The sequence below is a fragment of the Zootermopsis nevadensis genome, unplaced genomic scaffold (genome assembly GCF_977971745.1).
Source record: "Zootermopsis nevadensis isolate Lab colony 2312 unplaced genomic scaffold, Znev_1.0 Znev_ptg000030l, whole genome shotgun sequence".
NCBI classification, from domain to species: domain Eukaryota; kingdom Metazoa; phylum Arthropoda; class Insecta; order Blattodea; family Termopsidae; genus Zootermopsis; species Zootermopsis nevadensis.
This window is the reverse complement of record NW_028259162.1, coordinates 16895227-16912089: the sequence shown is the minus strand read 5'-3', so window position 1 is coordinate 16912089 and position 16863 is coordinate 16895227. Positions and strand designations below refer to the sequence as shown.

Sequence of the window (16863 nt, the reverse complement as noted above, 5' to 3'; positions counted from 1 at the left end):
TGATTCTTATTCTTCATCTAGATACTTACTGGCTTGTTCTGTATCTTTTATCTGTGACATGTTTCCTAATTAAATCTTTGCATGCAAAATTAGTTTGGAACACATAACCCAATTCTTTGCACAGAAATAGCATGTATATCAGAGCTAAGGGGTCAGAATTATAGATGGTGTCTCTTTATGGCATGAGAGCAAGGCTATACAATCTTGATGATTCATCCTGCAGAGTAGTCTTGTCACAGCTACAGATGTCACCTTGCAGCATTCAATTAGCATATGCAAAAACAATTTTGTCTCAAGACTTTAATCAGAATTATAAAGTCACTGTATCTCCACATGTTGGGTGTCCCTAAGGGGATGCTGGACCCTATCATTTGGTTACTTTGCTGGCAAATCAATGTAAAGCCATTAACATAGCTGTTAAAGCCTTGAGACAACTGAAAGACATTACTAACGAACGGAAGCAAAAATAGCTGAATTAACATAAACTTCAATTCAGCATAGACTAGATCAGGAACTGGAATTGAAATTATTACCCCTTTGAAGCTTAAGTTGGTCTAAATATTTACAAATTCAGCCTAAGCCACAAAGAGAACAAAATGTCTTCATTAACAAAGACCAATTTATTTACCCTGAGAATCATACATACATAACCCATACTTACACTCTGGTGGTAAAATGTAAAGTTACTTAATATTAAAGTAGGAGGTACATATAGTTACCACTGGGTTTTAAAAGATTATTAAACAATTCTGATATCCTCAAAGCTAGAAGAGTGTACAAAAAGAATTGCATATTTTGTGATGACCATGCAGGGCCCTGAGTGGCTGCCCCATTCAGCCTGCCCTGCTCATATTATTGGTTTTAGATCACAAATATAAGTAGGTCAGTCATTACAATGCACTGATTCTCTTGTGTTTCTGTGACATAACAGCCTTCCTATGAAGACTGCAACAAGTAACATGACATATAATTTTAATAAGTTTTAAATAATGATAAACTGTTAGTATTGTATTTATTGCACAGCTTTCTTCTTTTAATACCAAGTCATTTGTATTTATATTTTTATTTTTTGGCTTGTGTCTGTAAACAATGTAACTTATATTAATATTTTTATCAACAGTCAATTTAGAGGTAAGAAAGCTGTTGGTTATAAAATTTCCAGTCTATATAATCCCTGAATAAAATATCTCCAAACTTCAAAGACCACTAAAATGGAAACACAAGGGCCAGCATATGTTTAATACTTGATTACTTTCCTCCCTACATTCCTGAAAATCTGCTACATGGCTCTGGCAGTCAAATCAGGATTGAGTAGAAATTGTGTAATCAGTGGGCTGGTCACTCACTACTCATAAATGCACGCTTCAAGACCAAGAAACCTCCGAAAGGGAGGCGGCGAAAACCCACAACCGGGTTGTAGAGCCAAGAAACAACAACATCCCTGAAAATATTCCCACTCACTGTGCTAATCTTAACATATGGGCAAAGTAAAATACTTTCCACATTATAAACACAGAACTCTTGCCAAGAAGTGCTGGTGCATCCTTTCCAAAACACTTATAAATGTTATGCTTCACATGTCCTTATTATCATCATAATTCCTAAGTGCCCCCTGTAGTTGTATTTAAATACCGTATGACAATCAAGAGCTCAAACATGATGACTTTCCTGTTTGCTTCACATGTTAGTATTAATAAAATATTTTCTTTTTTAGAGGCACAATACAAAATGAATTTAAGCTGTAAGGGTTAACAGAGATGACAGCTAAGATTGTTACAAAAAGTCTGATATAATTCAATGGCATTAGCAAAGACCACCACAAATTAAAAATGTATACATGATTAATGGAAATGCAATGTAAAGTTAAAGCTGGGATAAGCTCATTACTAATATTTCAAAATCTGTATCAGTACTAACTTCATCTTTACTACTGTCCAGTTTGGGAGCTGGCAAGGTAGTTGTAATGGGTGACCTTGAGTATTCAATAGTAACAATGTAAAATCAACTTTAGCTTGAGTTCTACAGCAGAGACGGTCATTTTGACATACCAACACTTGGTCACAATTGTTTTGAATGAGTAGTTGTGGCAGGTGGGTGAGTAAAACTGCCTTGCTATCTCTCTCTTTCTGAACAGTGTAACTTCATACCATCAAATATTACATAACATCTCAAAATGAAGGATATAAGAGAAATTTGTTAATTTCAATGAAATAAAACAAATATCTATATAAACAGTGGAAATTCGGTGGAAAGTTACAATGGCCAAAATATAAAAAAATTAAATCTTCAGTAAGCTGACCACGGGGCATTGCAAGCCACTGCAGGACGGAGTAGACAACACACTTCTACCATTCTCAATGTCACTTTCTTTGTTGGTGATGAAAAATATGTTATATTAATAAACTGCCTGTGAAAAAGACAGTAAAACCTATAGTAAATACACATACAGTTATAAATATTATCCAGTAAGGCCGAAAACCCCTTAAAAGCAAATGATCAGCAACCAACAAACATACAAATAGAAGACTTAAGGCTTAAAATCCCATAAAAGTATTACAATGGAAAGTTACAACACATACATTCATTAACATTATCCCAGTCCAAAACCCCTTAACAGCAAATGATTACCAATCACCAAGATAAATACATTTACTTACTATACAGACAGACGGTTGCACACAACCAATATTCCCTATACTTTCACCATTAGGACATCTTTTTACATATATATATATATATATATATATATATATATATATATATATATATATATATATGCATTTTGTAATAGCAATGTTCAAGACCAGTAGCAGGTCTGTGATTTAAATTATGAAGTTGTGGGAGGGTGGCAGCCCCCCCACAGGTATCCCTACTTTGGCATAGTGATGGGGCTTGTGTGGTCATATGATCCTGAGAACTATGCCAGTGGCAGTGTAGCTACTGGTAGCGCCTCCCATGCTGGTGAGGTCAAAGGTGGTGACTCAGACAAAAGGGAACACCCTTGTCCTCCAGGCTAGCAACCCCCCCCCCCCCCATAAAAAATTAAAAGATTTTAATGATTGCAGCCAGTTGGAAACACTGAAGACAACCTAGCAAAATTAAGGATTTACGAGTGGGAACCTGGAATGTGTTGTCTTCATATAGAAGTGGTGCACTTAGGAGTTTAACTGAAGCTACTCAAGAATATAAGATTGATCTGTTAACTATACAAGAAGTCAGATGGCTAGGGAAAAGCATACTGGAAAAGAATTGTATGACGTATTACAGTTGTCATGATAAATTACGTTTTGGAATGGGCTTCATTGTTAGTAAACATCTAAGAACATGGATTATTTATTTTAAGACTATAGATATTTTCAGATACAGTCAGGCAGATTATTGAAAAAAAACCCCACTGGAATGTGGAATCAGCACATTCAACATTTTCATAGATTTCAAAGCCACTTATGACACCATAAATAGGGAGAAATTACTTGAGGCTATGAAGGAGTTTAAAATACCCCAGAAGTTAATTGGACTGGTAAGAGCAACTTTGAAAAATGTAAAATGTAGAGTTAAGATGCAAAATAATTTATCAGAACCATTTGGAGTATCACTGGGTTTAAAGCTGGGAGATGCCTTGTCATGTATTCTATTTAACTTAGGGTTAGAGAAGGTGGTCAGAGATTCAGGGATAGAAACTGAAGAAACTATATATAATAAAACAATTCAGACACTTGAATATGCAGACAATATTGTTTTAGTGAGGATAATCAAAGGTGTGCCAAAAGAAGCAATTATAAACCTCAGTATAGCAGCGAAGGAAATGGGACTTACAATCAACATGCAAGAAACTAGATAGACGGAAATATCAAAAAGGTACCAACAAATTCAAGAATGCTTAAAGTGGATGACCAGGAATTTGAAACGGTGAGAGAATTCAAATATCTTGGATCTGCTGTAACAGAAGATAAAATCATTACTAATGAAATAAAAGAGAGAACTGTAATGGCAAATAGAGCTAGTTACGGCCTAAAGAAACAATGAAGCTAACAATATTTAGGGAGACAGACAAAATGTACCCTATATAAAACATCTGTAAGGCCTGTACTTACCTCACAAGGAAAAATGAAAAATTGCTCCAAATCTTTGAAAGAAGGATATTAAGAAAAATTTATGGCCCAATTAAGGAAAAATGGTAAATGAAGATCAAGGTTTAACCACAAACTTCATAAATTACACAGTGAATCAGATATAATGAAAGTGATTAAAGTAGAAAGGTTGAGGTGACTGGGACAACTTTTTAGAGTGCAGGAGCAGAACCCTTGCAGGAAGTTAACTCTACTGTTTGCAACTGTAATCTTGAGACTTGCAAGGAAGGAATGCAGGAAGTCTGAAGCATACTACTATACTGCATAGCAGATGATATCTTTCCTCCTTCACCCCACAAGTCTCAAGATTACAGTCGCGAAAAGTACATAAACCAGAGGGTATTTGATGAGTGGGCAGTCCTGTTTATCAGGTGTCTGGATTCAGTTCAAGATCTGAAGGCAATGGGTGTTGGAAATTGGAGACTAAAAGTCACAGGATTGGGACCAATGGAGGGCAATCATGAAAGAGACCAAGGTTTACCATGGACTATAGTGTCCGTAGAAGAAGAAGAGAGTTGTAGTACTATTTCGAAGATTATGATAACATACACAACAGTTTTTTATATGGATTTGCAGATCAATCATACTGATCTCTTCATCACCAAATATCACTTTAGAATAGAATATGTTTGGGACAACATAATACAATTCATGTTGTCCCAAACATTTCAGAGGGGTTTTGAATTTGTAAAATTCCCCTTTAATACTGCAACACTAACTTAGCTTTCTTCCTGTAAATTTCTTTAAACATGAATAACTGTTACGACAGCATTTGGCGTAGTTAGTAATATTCCTCCTTCCGTATAACATACAGTGTGTGAAGATGACTGTCTCCTGGGATGTTGTGCCACGTAGTCTGGCAGAAGTTTACCAATTTTTCCGAGGTACTTGCTGCCAACACCATCAGCATGATGAGTCTTCTGTGATGTTGCACCTCTAAAATGTTCATAAATTTCTACCAGACTAATAGGCACAACATTACAGAAGACAGTCATCTTCATAATCATTACCATGAGAACCTGAAATCTCGCGAATACACAGTGTTTTTTTGCCACAAAACTGTTTCATTATTAACAAGAAAGGGCTTAACAATTTACATCCCTGTCATAAATAAACACTGTCACTTCTAAGATTTAAGGCTTTCAAAGTGGCGACAATGTGGACTGTGGTCTTCTAGACTGTATTGTTATGTACTCTTGTCAGTGATTATCATCAGGGCTGTGTTGTCGGTACTAAAACCTCCGACTCCTTCATATACGCTCAATATGTATTAATATTGGTAAAGCTACTAAAATAGTAAATGGTACCATAAGAGATTTCATCAACACCACGTGAATCATCAGGCTACTTTTTGGACTTATAACCTTATATTTAAGTATATAAGAACAATGGTTATTGCGGAAATCGGTTGATTTGTAGACAGTTTGTATTCTTAAGGTACCAGAGCCAAAGTTACAAAGCATTATTCCCACACCATGAGGCTCAACGCACCATTGAATCTCCTTGGCTGCTCATGTTAGCAAAAATGTTCTTAAGATTTTATATCGACGTCAGAGTCGGTACATTTTTACCGACTCCAACTCCACCTAAAATTGCTTCCGACTCCAAAGCCCTAGTTATCTTTTCAGATGAAGTTAGGAACGACCAACAAGACTACACAATGATAACCCAAAACACTCAGAGCCTCATCAAGTGGTCACAGTGATGTACGTCACTAAATTGTTGGAGCAGTGTATTGCTGTCACCAAAGAATAACAGACTCTAGTAGGTACCTCCTACCTTGTCATACACCACGGTCTTGTGTTTGGATAATGTAATGTGTGTGCTATAGAATCATCTCCTCAAGAACTTCATGTTCTCTGTTTAACATGTCTCACCATATACATTCTATATTCCCGTAACATATAGGAGTATCATCCTCTTCTTTTTTGCTGCATGAAAAATAGCGAGATTATGATTGGAGTCGAGACAGGAAATTGGGAACACTAGACAATATTTATAAATAAGGCCTACTTCCAGAGTTAGACAAAAAATTCACAAATAAGGTACAAGTTATAACACTAAATAATTATTGGAGCTCATTCCCTGGGGTGAGAGTCTTTAAATAACCATTCACTTCCAACTAACACAAACCTTAAAGAAAAGGAGCTCCAATTTGATTAACCGTTCATTCATGAAATGATATGGCATACTTTCAAACTGTACAGAACATGAAATGAGAAATTGTCAGTAAAATGTACTCAACACAAAAATATTAATAATTCAATTCAATTCAAATGGCTGGTCTTAGAATAACAATATTATTTTTTTGTGACATCAGAAAACAAATGTAAAATAAAACTGCAATGTTGACAGAAGTATCTTCAACACGGCAGCTTCAAACAGCAGGCAGGAAGAACTTTAAGGAAGATTGGTCAAAGGAACTTTTTGCTTACATTTAATTACAACATGGATATAACAAGTTGTGATAAAAATTCTAAGATAGTATATTTTGTTGTAACATTTAATGGACCATCAGTGATAGAATTTTCAAAGGCTGTAGACAGTTGGTACTTTGGTTTCAAAACTACAAGATGTGCACGAGATGAAGAAGCTAAATTAGAAATAGTAAAAGCAAGTACAGGCAACTCAGTTGTTGTTTCACATCCCAGTGTTATTTTATGTGGCAAATGTGCAAGAGTTTCTTCTTATTGCTTATAGGGACATTAAAAGGTAATTTATTCCATTCATTGGTGGCATAATATATTACTTTCCTTAGTTATTAAAATATAAAACCCTGGTATCAAAAAATTATATACCTTCTAAATTTTTGAGCTGGCTTCTGCATAAAAGAAAAATATTGTATGTCCTATGGTAAATAATTAACTCTGGAAGCATTCCAAGAACAGAGTTCAGCACATAAACTAGACTTAAAGTAAACATCAAGCTAACATATAATAATTTGCATAAGCCACTTTAATACTGTCCTTTCACAAATTACACTGCAATTTATTCACTTCAAATTTTAATTGAGTGTATGTAACCTATTAAAACACCTTACTACAGCAAAGAACAGTTCTGAAGCTTTATGACAATTTGAAATAAATTCAGTAACTATTATTTATAAGAAATAAATATGAGAACTAAATCAAAATGCAGGATGTCTCTTAAAAGAATACATAATATCTGATAAGAAATCAAAACATTCAATCAAATTACACAACTCATTTTAATTTATAATGAAACAATAAATAAATCTTGATATAAAATATAAGTAATTTAACACAATATGACTACAAACCCAAAGAAATAATGTTGTTATACAGCAAAGGTGTTTCAAAATATGCTGCAACTGCAAATCTGCTAGTGATGATGTACTACTGTCTGCTATCGAGAAGGTTTACTCGTTTCATATCTACACAAGCTGCAAAAGCTTCTACTTCCTTGGAACATTTTAACACTTCCCTAGGATTTTTCTGATAACATTCTTTTACATACTGTCCAGCAATCGTACAAGGTGGTTGCTCACGCTTAGCTGGCAAACGCGAGAACAATTCCTCAACCTCATCTACAGCTTTCCTGTATTCTTCTTCCATTTTCCTACTGATCAACATATGGTTGTCCTCCAACGTCTTCAACCTTCTCTCCCAGTACTGGTCGTTTTCTTGTAGTGCCGCTTCTTTATCCTGTCGAATTTCAAGAGAAGTTTTAGGGACACCCCTTCTATAATATGAATGTGGATATGAAGAGGTTACCTTTTGGGCATCAGACTGGGTTTGGCTTACTGGGCGAGATTCTGACTGACTCCTCGGAACTTCTGTTCCGCCTTTTAGTCGTTGTACAACAGAATCTGAAACTTTAATAACGCTAGATGGGTCGTCATTCGGAATTGATATTCTTCTCGTATTAGTACTCTGCGAACTTCCCATACTTCTTTCACCAGGACACGTAAATTCAGTCACACACAACCTACACCTATCTCCACCATTAACGATGATTGTGTCACCTACCGATATTTTCAGAAATGACGTAAATGGCCGTTGATAATACTCAACATGTAATGAAGAAGAACAGCGCACTTCTGCACTATAGGTAATCAATGATAATCTAAAGATCTCTTCTGCGTTGTACAGCCGCATAAAATTTCAAACTAGATGGCGTAGCATCACTACAATGGGATGTTTCATGACGAAACGGGTGGAGTTGGGCAACGTTGCGTGCATTGCGAAGACAAAATACTGGACACATTGTGAAGTGATCAGCTTAAAGGCAGAACTCAGCAACGGAAGTAGTCATCGACTAATAATCGCTCAGTCAAATTAGAAACGTCCCGTCTTCTGTTATGGAATCTGAAGTTTTTTAAGGTTGTTACAATCAGGGCCGTACTCTAACAAAACTCGTGATCACTTGTCGAAACAGCTGCATAATTCAACTCATTTTTTCGGATGCTCCATCAATTGAACATACAACACGCAAAATAAACAAGAAAAAATATTACATATGGCAATAATAAGCAAATTATGAGAAAAGAAAAATTACATAAATAATTGCATAAAATTTATTCAAAAACTGTCAGTTCCAATTTCTATTTTAGATTGCTGTTAGAGAGCTAGCTGTGAAATTTCACCAACATCTGGATCAGAGAAGTAAAGATAGTAGGTTATTAAAAAATGAGAAAGTAGTATGGAAAACCACAATTTCTGGACCACAAATTTTCATGAAAACTGAAGTGGCTACATAGGTTTATGTAAAAGTTTCCAATATAAAACTCTGAAAATTCATACAGCAGGAGCCAAGATGTTACATATAGACAGAAGTTTAACATACTTATTTCTCACACAGGTTGTTGCGGGAAAATGCCCTGTATTTATAAAAATATGAGGCAAATGCTATATGATGGATGTGAGCTGTTGCCCTATCATTCTATGAGAATAACATGAACCAAAAATATATTTAAAAAGAATGTAATGTTATTACAATATTCAAACACAGATTTTTATGTCCTTATTGAAAATTAACCTGGTAGATATGCTTTTGAGCAGCTCTTGCATGGAGCTACTGTATAAATACATTCTCAATATTTAAGAATACCAGGTGATTAAAAAATTGACAGATTAACAAATGATATATATGGGACAGATTCAGAATTCAGAATCTGTTGGTGCTATCCTTTGTTTATTTGTCAAATTGATGTATAATGGTCTACTGAGGGTTTACTGTATATATGAACCTAAAGACAAGAATCTTCAAAGACTCATGCTGCCATACGAACAAGTAAAGAAATAAAAGAATATTTCTGGTTATGTTGCACTTCAAGAACAGCATTAAATGTCCAGGAAATATGGCACATTTATTTGAAAACACTAGTTGTCATGTGTTAAACTCTATTTTATTGTTTGTAACATTGTCAATTTGATATAACTAGTTTTGAACACCATGCTCATACATATACATACATATCATGATAATGATACTACAGGGTGGGTAGGAAGTAAGTAGGCATTGAGAAATGGTTATAACCTCTATATTTCCAATGCAAATATATTATTTAATGCCTACTTACTTCCCATCCACAATCTAAGCAATAATATACAACTTACTTTATCTTTTTGAAATAAATACAAACATCTACTTTCCTTCAGTCTGCATGACGAAATATGTGCACCTATTCAGGTACTATCATTGACTATATGGTTAAATCAGAGATTGTATAGTATTTCATTTTCCAGTTATTAAATAAATAAAACAACTGAAGACCATAAATATCTGCTGAAACCATGCAGGTATGAAGGACACACTAAATTGTTATTACTGATAAAATTTGATTATATTCACAAAAACTAATAAAGAAAAACTTTTTGCCAAGGGTATGCCTAATGTCAAGATATCTTACAAATTATAGGGTTAAGCCATTACAGAATGTTCACTCTGTACACATGAAGTATACATAACAGCAGTTGACAATCTTCATTTATGAAGACTGATCTGAAATGACCTGCATTTCAAAATATGTCCTGTCATGTATTTTACATCTATTCTGCAGTACCAACATGCGTGTTTGCAATAACTGAACATATTGTTGAGAGAGTAACAAAATAATTTATACTGCTTTATAAAAATAATGCTGAGTTTATGGTTTTTATATCAGCAGTAGCATAAAACTGTTCAACAAAATTTCACATTCATTTCTCAGTGAACATCAACAGTTGCATCTATTAACATTAAAATCCTGTGTGAAGTGATACCTGAATTTTTGATAATGTGGTCTAAATAAATTCCATAAATGCATCCAATTAAGATCTATCCATCTTGTTGCATTTTGGCCTATGATGTAAAGGAATCCAATCCTAAAATGAAAGTGCCAATGAGGCACATTCTACTCCTATCAGTAGGATCATGGAGGAATGGCCCAATTCAGTGTGAACTCCAAACTATAACAAAGGTTTGGTGTTCAATACTGGGTCCAGGCAGTATGAAAATTCAGGTGTTTGGAAAGACAGGTTTGTGCCTTATCGATATATCACCAATAGGTTAAGATTAGATAGATTTTACTTCATTATAAAAACACTTGTGAAGAAGTTATTTGAAACACTGCTCCAAAGTATACTGTAGTTATAGAACAGCCAAATCAGTTCTAAATCTGAACTGGCTGGCTTTAATACTGAGTACAGAGCAAGTGATTTTGCATTAATCTCTTAGGTTACACACACACATGCTCACACCTTTGGTAATATCTTTTGTTAAGAAATTAAAATAATTCGCTGTTAAAATACATTGCAATGTATGAAAAATGAGAATGAAATTTCATCTACAAAACAAAGTTTCTACATTCATCCTCAATTTAATTAAAATAGACTACAATTGACATAAAAGAGGGGTCTTTTATTTATGGTGGAATTACATACATAAATTAAATTAAATACCCTTAAATATCTCTAATTTGTGATTTGAGTACAAACTTCAATATTGTAACTCGAGTATTGTAACATGCAATAGTCAACAAAATTACAGAAATGGTCTTATCATCTTTACAGAAAATAAATTAGGGCTGTGCTGGAAGACAAGCACGACTTCATTTCAGACAAAATGGTTCTCAAGCCAATTTTCAACCAAGTACAAGTTCCAAAAAATATTATTCCTTTTTGTATGAAAAGAAATATTCATAAACTTCCTATGGTTCATCAATTTTATATTCTGCAATAAACTTATATTCACAACTGAACTCTTTAAAGGGTCAAACTCATCTAAATAATACGCATAATTTTGATTCCTACATCGAAGAAGCCACACTGCATCTCCATTATAAAGATCACTCAGTTAAAGATGTTTATGCAAAACAAACACTATTTATACACAGGTCCTTACAAAACTCAAACAATGTGGGGAGAAATGGAGAGTCCTAGAATTTTAAAGCATGACATACAGTCTGCATTGTGCTGTAAAAAGTGTGATACAATACACATTCTTAATTTCAAAAGTAGGATTTGAGGTTTACAGGGCGGTGAGTCCGAACATGACTTGTCTTCTGGGCTGTAGCACTGTGCTGTCTTGAAGAAGTTTACCAACATTTCAGAGGTCCTTGCTGCCTCCACCATCAGGGCAATGGAGGCAACAAGGACCTCTGAAATGTTTGTAAACTTCTAGAAGACTAAATGGCACTATGACGCAGAAGACAGCAATTTATACTTAAAAGAAACTGAATGTTTCATAAAATTGTAAACTGTATTCCAATATATCAAATGTTCACCTAAAAATGTTTAAGATACATACAATTGTATGTTGCTAACATCTTAGACATGTTAATGTAAAAATGTTGCTCACCTATGGCTGTGAGTTTTCAACCACATGTCTGTTATGGACAAATGGATGACTTCCAACACTGAGAACTTGAGAATTCACCAAGAGAAAGTAATGATTTAAAAAAATATTTTAGGTAAAAAATTGTAGTATTTCAATCTTTCCACTCTTACGTCCATATTATGTGGATATTTTGGATGCATAATACCAGCTCCTAGGTTGTTTCTTCAGACAATGTGTCATTTTTAAGCCAATGATCATCATATGTGAAATATACCCATGACATACAGTGCACAAAATCCAGAAAAATGCTGAAGTCCACATAACTTTGTAGAAAGAATGTATGAACCTTACTTTTGGAGTACTGTCTTCTCTTTCTTTCATTACAAGAGTATTTATATGTACCACAAGCTGAACATAGATTATATGAAGATCAAAATATTATTGCTCCTGACACGTGACATTCCTACTTTACCTTCAATATCTATACAACATAAATGAAAACTTATTTGTGAAGAAATTTAATCATGCAGCAGTCTGAAGGAGGAAATAATAGTTGACCACAATAGACATTACTCAGCTTCAGGCTTACCAACCATTCACTCAATTCTCAATCAAGAACGTAGCATTCATACTATTTAAGTGATACTTTGGTTAATCTATATCCTAACAGATGATACATTGTTAATCCTTCTTGACTTCATCTGACTTTAAGACATAATCTCTAAAGAGACTATAGCCAATACCAGCTGATAGACAGGCCACAACAGTTCCCTGTGCTGCAACTCGGAGCTGCATGAGAAACACGGATGTCGACATGGTGCCTCGATGTTTAAACTTATATGCACCATACAAACACGCCAGTGTAAGGCCTGCAAGTCCTGTGGGAGAACAAAAACAGCTATGCATGTCCTTTGTCAGTTTTTTGGGGGGGAAAGTATATAACTTGCATAAAAATCCAGCAACTTCTTTTCTCAAAATTTTTCCTCAAGGTCATTGTGAACACACAAAAAGCTCTATTAATTAACAAATAAAAACAGCTTTGGTGTAGAAATCAGTTTACATGAACAAAGTTACAACCGTTATATCAGAAACAGGTAACTGTGAGCTAATTGAGAGCAGTGTGGCTTGCACAGTTACAGACTGGTGTGCGTGTTTGTTGGGGTGGGGGTGGATTTGGATGCCGCCAATAAAATTGAGGTTTTACTGCACATGAATTTTGGAAGTGCTTTATTCCTGTCTTCAGGTCACCTCGTTAACACATTTGTTAACGAGGACCATCAAGTACAATGTGATACAAAAGAAATCATCACAAATAATAAAACAAGATCACTAGGAGAGATATGATGTTCTAATTGCAGTGAACGTGACAATGTTGTTATGCACTGTGATGCCATGTGGACTCAGCCATGAAGAATGTTTCTCTAAATCACTGATATCTGCCTACAAGTCTACACAGGATTACGAGCCAGAAGAACAACACTGGCAAGAGTCAGTATTTATCACAACATAACAGACCATTAGCTGATCAAGCCTAAACATGAGTTCCATTTGGATCTGTGTTACAAAATATGAAGCAACTGCATGAGTAATGTTAGTAGAATAAAAGCAACAATCAACAAAAGTCTTAAAATAATAAAAAATCCAAATTTATAATGAGTTAATACAATGACCAACATTCAAAGTTGGTACCTCCAAAATAAAAGTCAGCCACATTATTGCTCAAGCAAATTTGCAGTTTATGTTCTGGAAACCTAAAGAAACAACCAGAATGACATACTGATTACATTATCCAACCCTTGTCCTTAGGTTTTATGAATGGAGTTCAAACTGTAATTTTGACTTTAGGGTTTGAGCCACATAAAATCTTGTAAATTAACCAATGTTTTGGCAAACATTGCAGTAGCCATTTTCAGGGGGGAATTGGTAATACTTGGGAATTTTATCTACCCCTTGACATAAATGCACACCCTTCTTCAATGCCCTTCCTTTCTGCACCATTTACCTTGACAGATTATAGCTTACTGCATTTATAATACTGACAGTTCCCTTCCCAATTCCTCTACATAATACACTAATGCTAAGTCTCCAATTATAACACCATGTTGTGTGGGGATGATTTCACTCTCGTTTTCCATCTTCCCAAAACATTTCAGCTTTAAATGGGTCATTATTCTTATACCAGTATCATGGTTAAATATTATCAGTGCTCAATGCGTACAAGATAACATTAACAATGGATATGAAATCCCTGCATCAGAAACTTTTCTGGACTGAGAACAGGAATGATGCTGTTGCTACATTGGTTCGGTATGCTGTACTTACTGGCTGCAAATGTTTGATTAAATGCCAGAGCCAAGACAGGAGCCTGAACTTGCAACATAGCAAGGTTATGAGCAAAGAAATCATAAATGCTGGCTAGGTAATGTTCTCCTGATGATTGTGATGGTGGAAATATTTAACAAGGCAGAATAATTTTTTAGACTGGTTATTTTTAAATTTTTACATTATGTAGAGAAACAACAATTAATAAATCTACTGTGTTTTATTACTGTTGGATTTTATCCATCATCAAAGTGTTCTTTAATTAAACTACATTTTGAAAGTTGGTTCTACTTTTATCTTCAGGTGGGAACACAAAACCCTACTCTGTTGGGTCTCCTGATCAAGAGTCTCAACCTTAGACCTTGGTCAAAGACTAACTTGACCAGGGGCTGAACTCAGTAGGGTTTTATCCTTCAACCTGAAGAAGGAAGTAGAACCAACTTCCAAAATACTGTAGTTTAAAAAAAAAATTGAATGACGGATAAAGTCCAAAAGAATATATATGTTGTGTCACACCTTCATCAGAAATCCTTAAACAAATCCACTGTTCTAACATTTACAATATGCAACAACCTATTTATTACAAAGTACAGTTTGAAGTCATTCACATATACATACCAATTGGCATAAATGGGGCTTCCTTTGCCTTTCTCGCTAACCGTGAAGACTGAGTTTCATCTGAAAAAGTTGGAAGTGCTGCTGATTCTGTAACCATCTTGCTCAAGTCTTCAAACTAAGAGCTGAAATAAAAACAACCATCAAAAGAGCTAAACCAAGCTAAACTGCAATTCTATTACAAATCACATATTATTTACCTCTTTATGCATTTTTAATTATTTCTTTGAAAAATCTAAAGAGAATAATCATAAGAATTAGCAACTTTTGTGGTACCATTATACCGACAAGTAAGGTTCCTAAATAGCATTTCCAGAAGAACAGTTTTGTATTAAACAAATCCAAAATGGGGCACAAAGGAACAACCATTTTTCACATTTCACTGTAAAATTCAAATCCAAATTCTATGAATATCAATATAATAAATATCTGAATAAACTAAGCAAAACCATACAACTTTAGTCTTGACAGCCAGTCACAAGCTAGAAGCATCCCAAACATAATTAGTGTCAATGAGCTGGGATTCTGTCTGCTGCCACATCCACATTTGCTGTGGGACCAATTAAGCTTCATATGAAATGGGTACCCCAGCTAACCACTCATATCCATCAACTGTAGGGATTGGAATGCATGGCGCTTCATGTCTCCTATATGTTTTCATGGCATGATGGTTTGGCAATTTCACCTTCTACCTGCATGCCTACTTCCAAACAAATTAAAGTAAACAGATTCTAAATCATATTCCTGACCCTCTAAACAAATTCCTATATTTTCTTCAGAATTGATTCATGATACATATTTTAGTACTTAAAGTAATCACATAAAGATTTGATTGTTCACCACGCAATCCACTGTCTTTTATTCCCATAATGAATTGAAAGCAGAAATTTTTATATTGCAAAATAATTTATGAATTGGTTCATACATTAAGCAATAGCCTGATTTCTTTTCTTGTATTCGAATTCCCTTCGGGCACAACAATATAATGTACGATACATAACTTCATTTAGAATTGTCAAATAAAATGCAGTTAGAGTTCTCTTGCCGCAAAATAAAAAAAAGCTTTAAAATTAGTTCACTTTGCTTACTTCCATTCAATGCCACACAGAATTATTTTCTGGGAAACTAAACAGACACCAAAAAAGTATTTAAAATTAAAAATAAAATAGTTATAATAATGGTAGGCACTAAAAAGAGAGAGCCATGTAGGGAACTGTTTAAGAAATTTAATATTCTTCTACTAGCCAGCGAATTCTTGCTTTCATTATCATCATTTGTAGTAGACAGCACAGAAAAATTTCAAACAAACTCATATCCACAATATATGTACAAGATACTGATATAACCTTCAATTGCCAAACACTAACCTTAGTAAATATTAAAAAGGAGTTTACTACACTGAATCAAGCTATTCAATTATCTTCTCCTCCCCTCCCCTATATGTCTGAATAACGACATAAATTTGTATTAGAAAAAGTATTGTATGTGTGCTATTATGTTCTACATCCTTCGCTTAAGCATTTGAAGGTTCTGTGGAATGTCAATAAATTCTACTCTTTTAAAATATCTACAGCTGGACTTACTATTTGGTCAAGGATGCAACAGTTACGTAACGTCCTCGAGATAAAATACGATGTATCATTTACATGTGTAACATGCTGTGAACAGGTAACTTACAGGACAAAGATGTGACACATAAAATGGAAAATCAGTGTGATGAATTCGAATAAATAAACCTTAAATTTTCTGCCGCCCTTCTCTAATTCAACCAAAAGAAGGAAGAATGACGTAATACTGGCCCAGGTATGCTATGTATAAGGTGACGTCACAACCATGCGACAGTAATAAATATTTGATGAGAAACTATTACCGGAATTTTTCCTCAATCTTCCCTTTTCGTACAGCTTTATTCTCTTCCAGTATCAGAATCAGTAAGAAGTCAAACTTGCACAACATACAAACAGCACACAGAGATACTAAGCACAGATGAGCCAAACATTTCTCTTCGCGATACTTA

At 34.6% G+C, this 16863-nt stretch overlaps 2 protein-coding genes and 1 long non-coding RNA gene across 5 annotated transcripts; 1 reads left to right on the top strand and 2 right to left on the bottom strand.

Annotated features, from left to right (window-relative positions):
- Positions 1–7067: 7067 nt before the first annotated feature.
- Chchd3 (Coiled-coil-helix-coiled-coil-helix domain containing 3) lies at positions 7068–8113 on the bottom strand. The gene is made up of 2 exons (XM_022079178.2): positions 7895–8113; positions 7068–7795 (listed from the first exon to the last, which is right to left on the bottom strand). Exons 1-2 carry the CDS (start codon positions 8036–8038, stop codon positions 7487–7489), a joined length of 453 nt encoding a protein of 150 aa, XP_021934870.1. The 5' UTR covers positions 8039–8113; the 3' UTR covers positions 7068–7486.
- A 64-nt stretch (positions 8114–8177) lies between these two features.
- Positions 8178–10402, top strand: LOC110837262 (uncharacterized). The gene is made up of 2 exons (XR_002545631.2): positions 8178–8473; positions 8952–10402. It is a non-coding gene; the product is annotated as an uncharacterized LOC110837262 (long non-coding RNA).
- On the bottom strand, positions 9477–16862 carry LOC147872189 (HIG1 domain family member 1A, mitochondrial-like). Of its 3 annotated transcripts, none has more exons than XM_087358757.1 (3): positions 16717–16862; positions 14850–14971; positions 9477–12787 (listed from the first exon to the last, which is right to left on the bottom strand). In XM_087358757.1, the coding sequence occupies exons 2-3, from the start codon at positions 14944–14946 to the stop codon at positions 12591–12593; spliced, it is 294 nt and encodes a 97-aa protein (XP_087214883.1). In that variant the 5' UTR covers positions 14947–14971; positions 16717–16862; the 3' UTR covers positions 9477–12590. The 3 variants fall into 3 exon arrangements, with proteins under 3 accessions (XP_087214883.1, XP_087214885.1, XP_087214884.1); XM_087358759.1 differs by lacking the exon at positions 16717–16862 and adding an exon at positions 16524–16655; XM_087358758.1 differs by lacking the exon at positions 16717–16862 and adding an exon at positions 16430–16569.
- Position 16863: the final 1 nt, after the last annotated feature.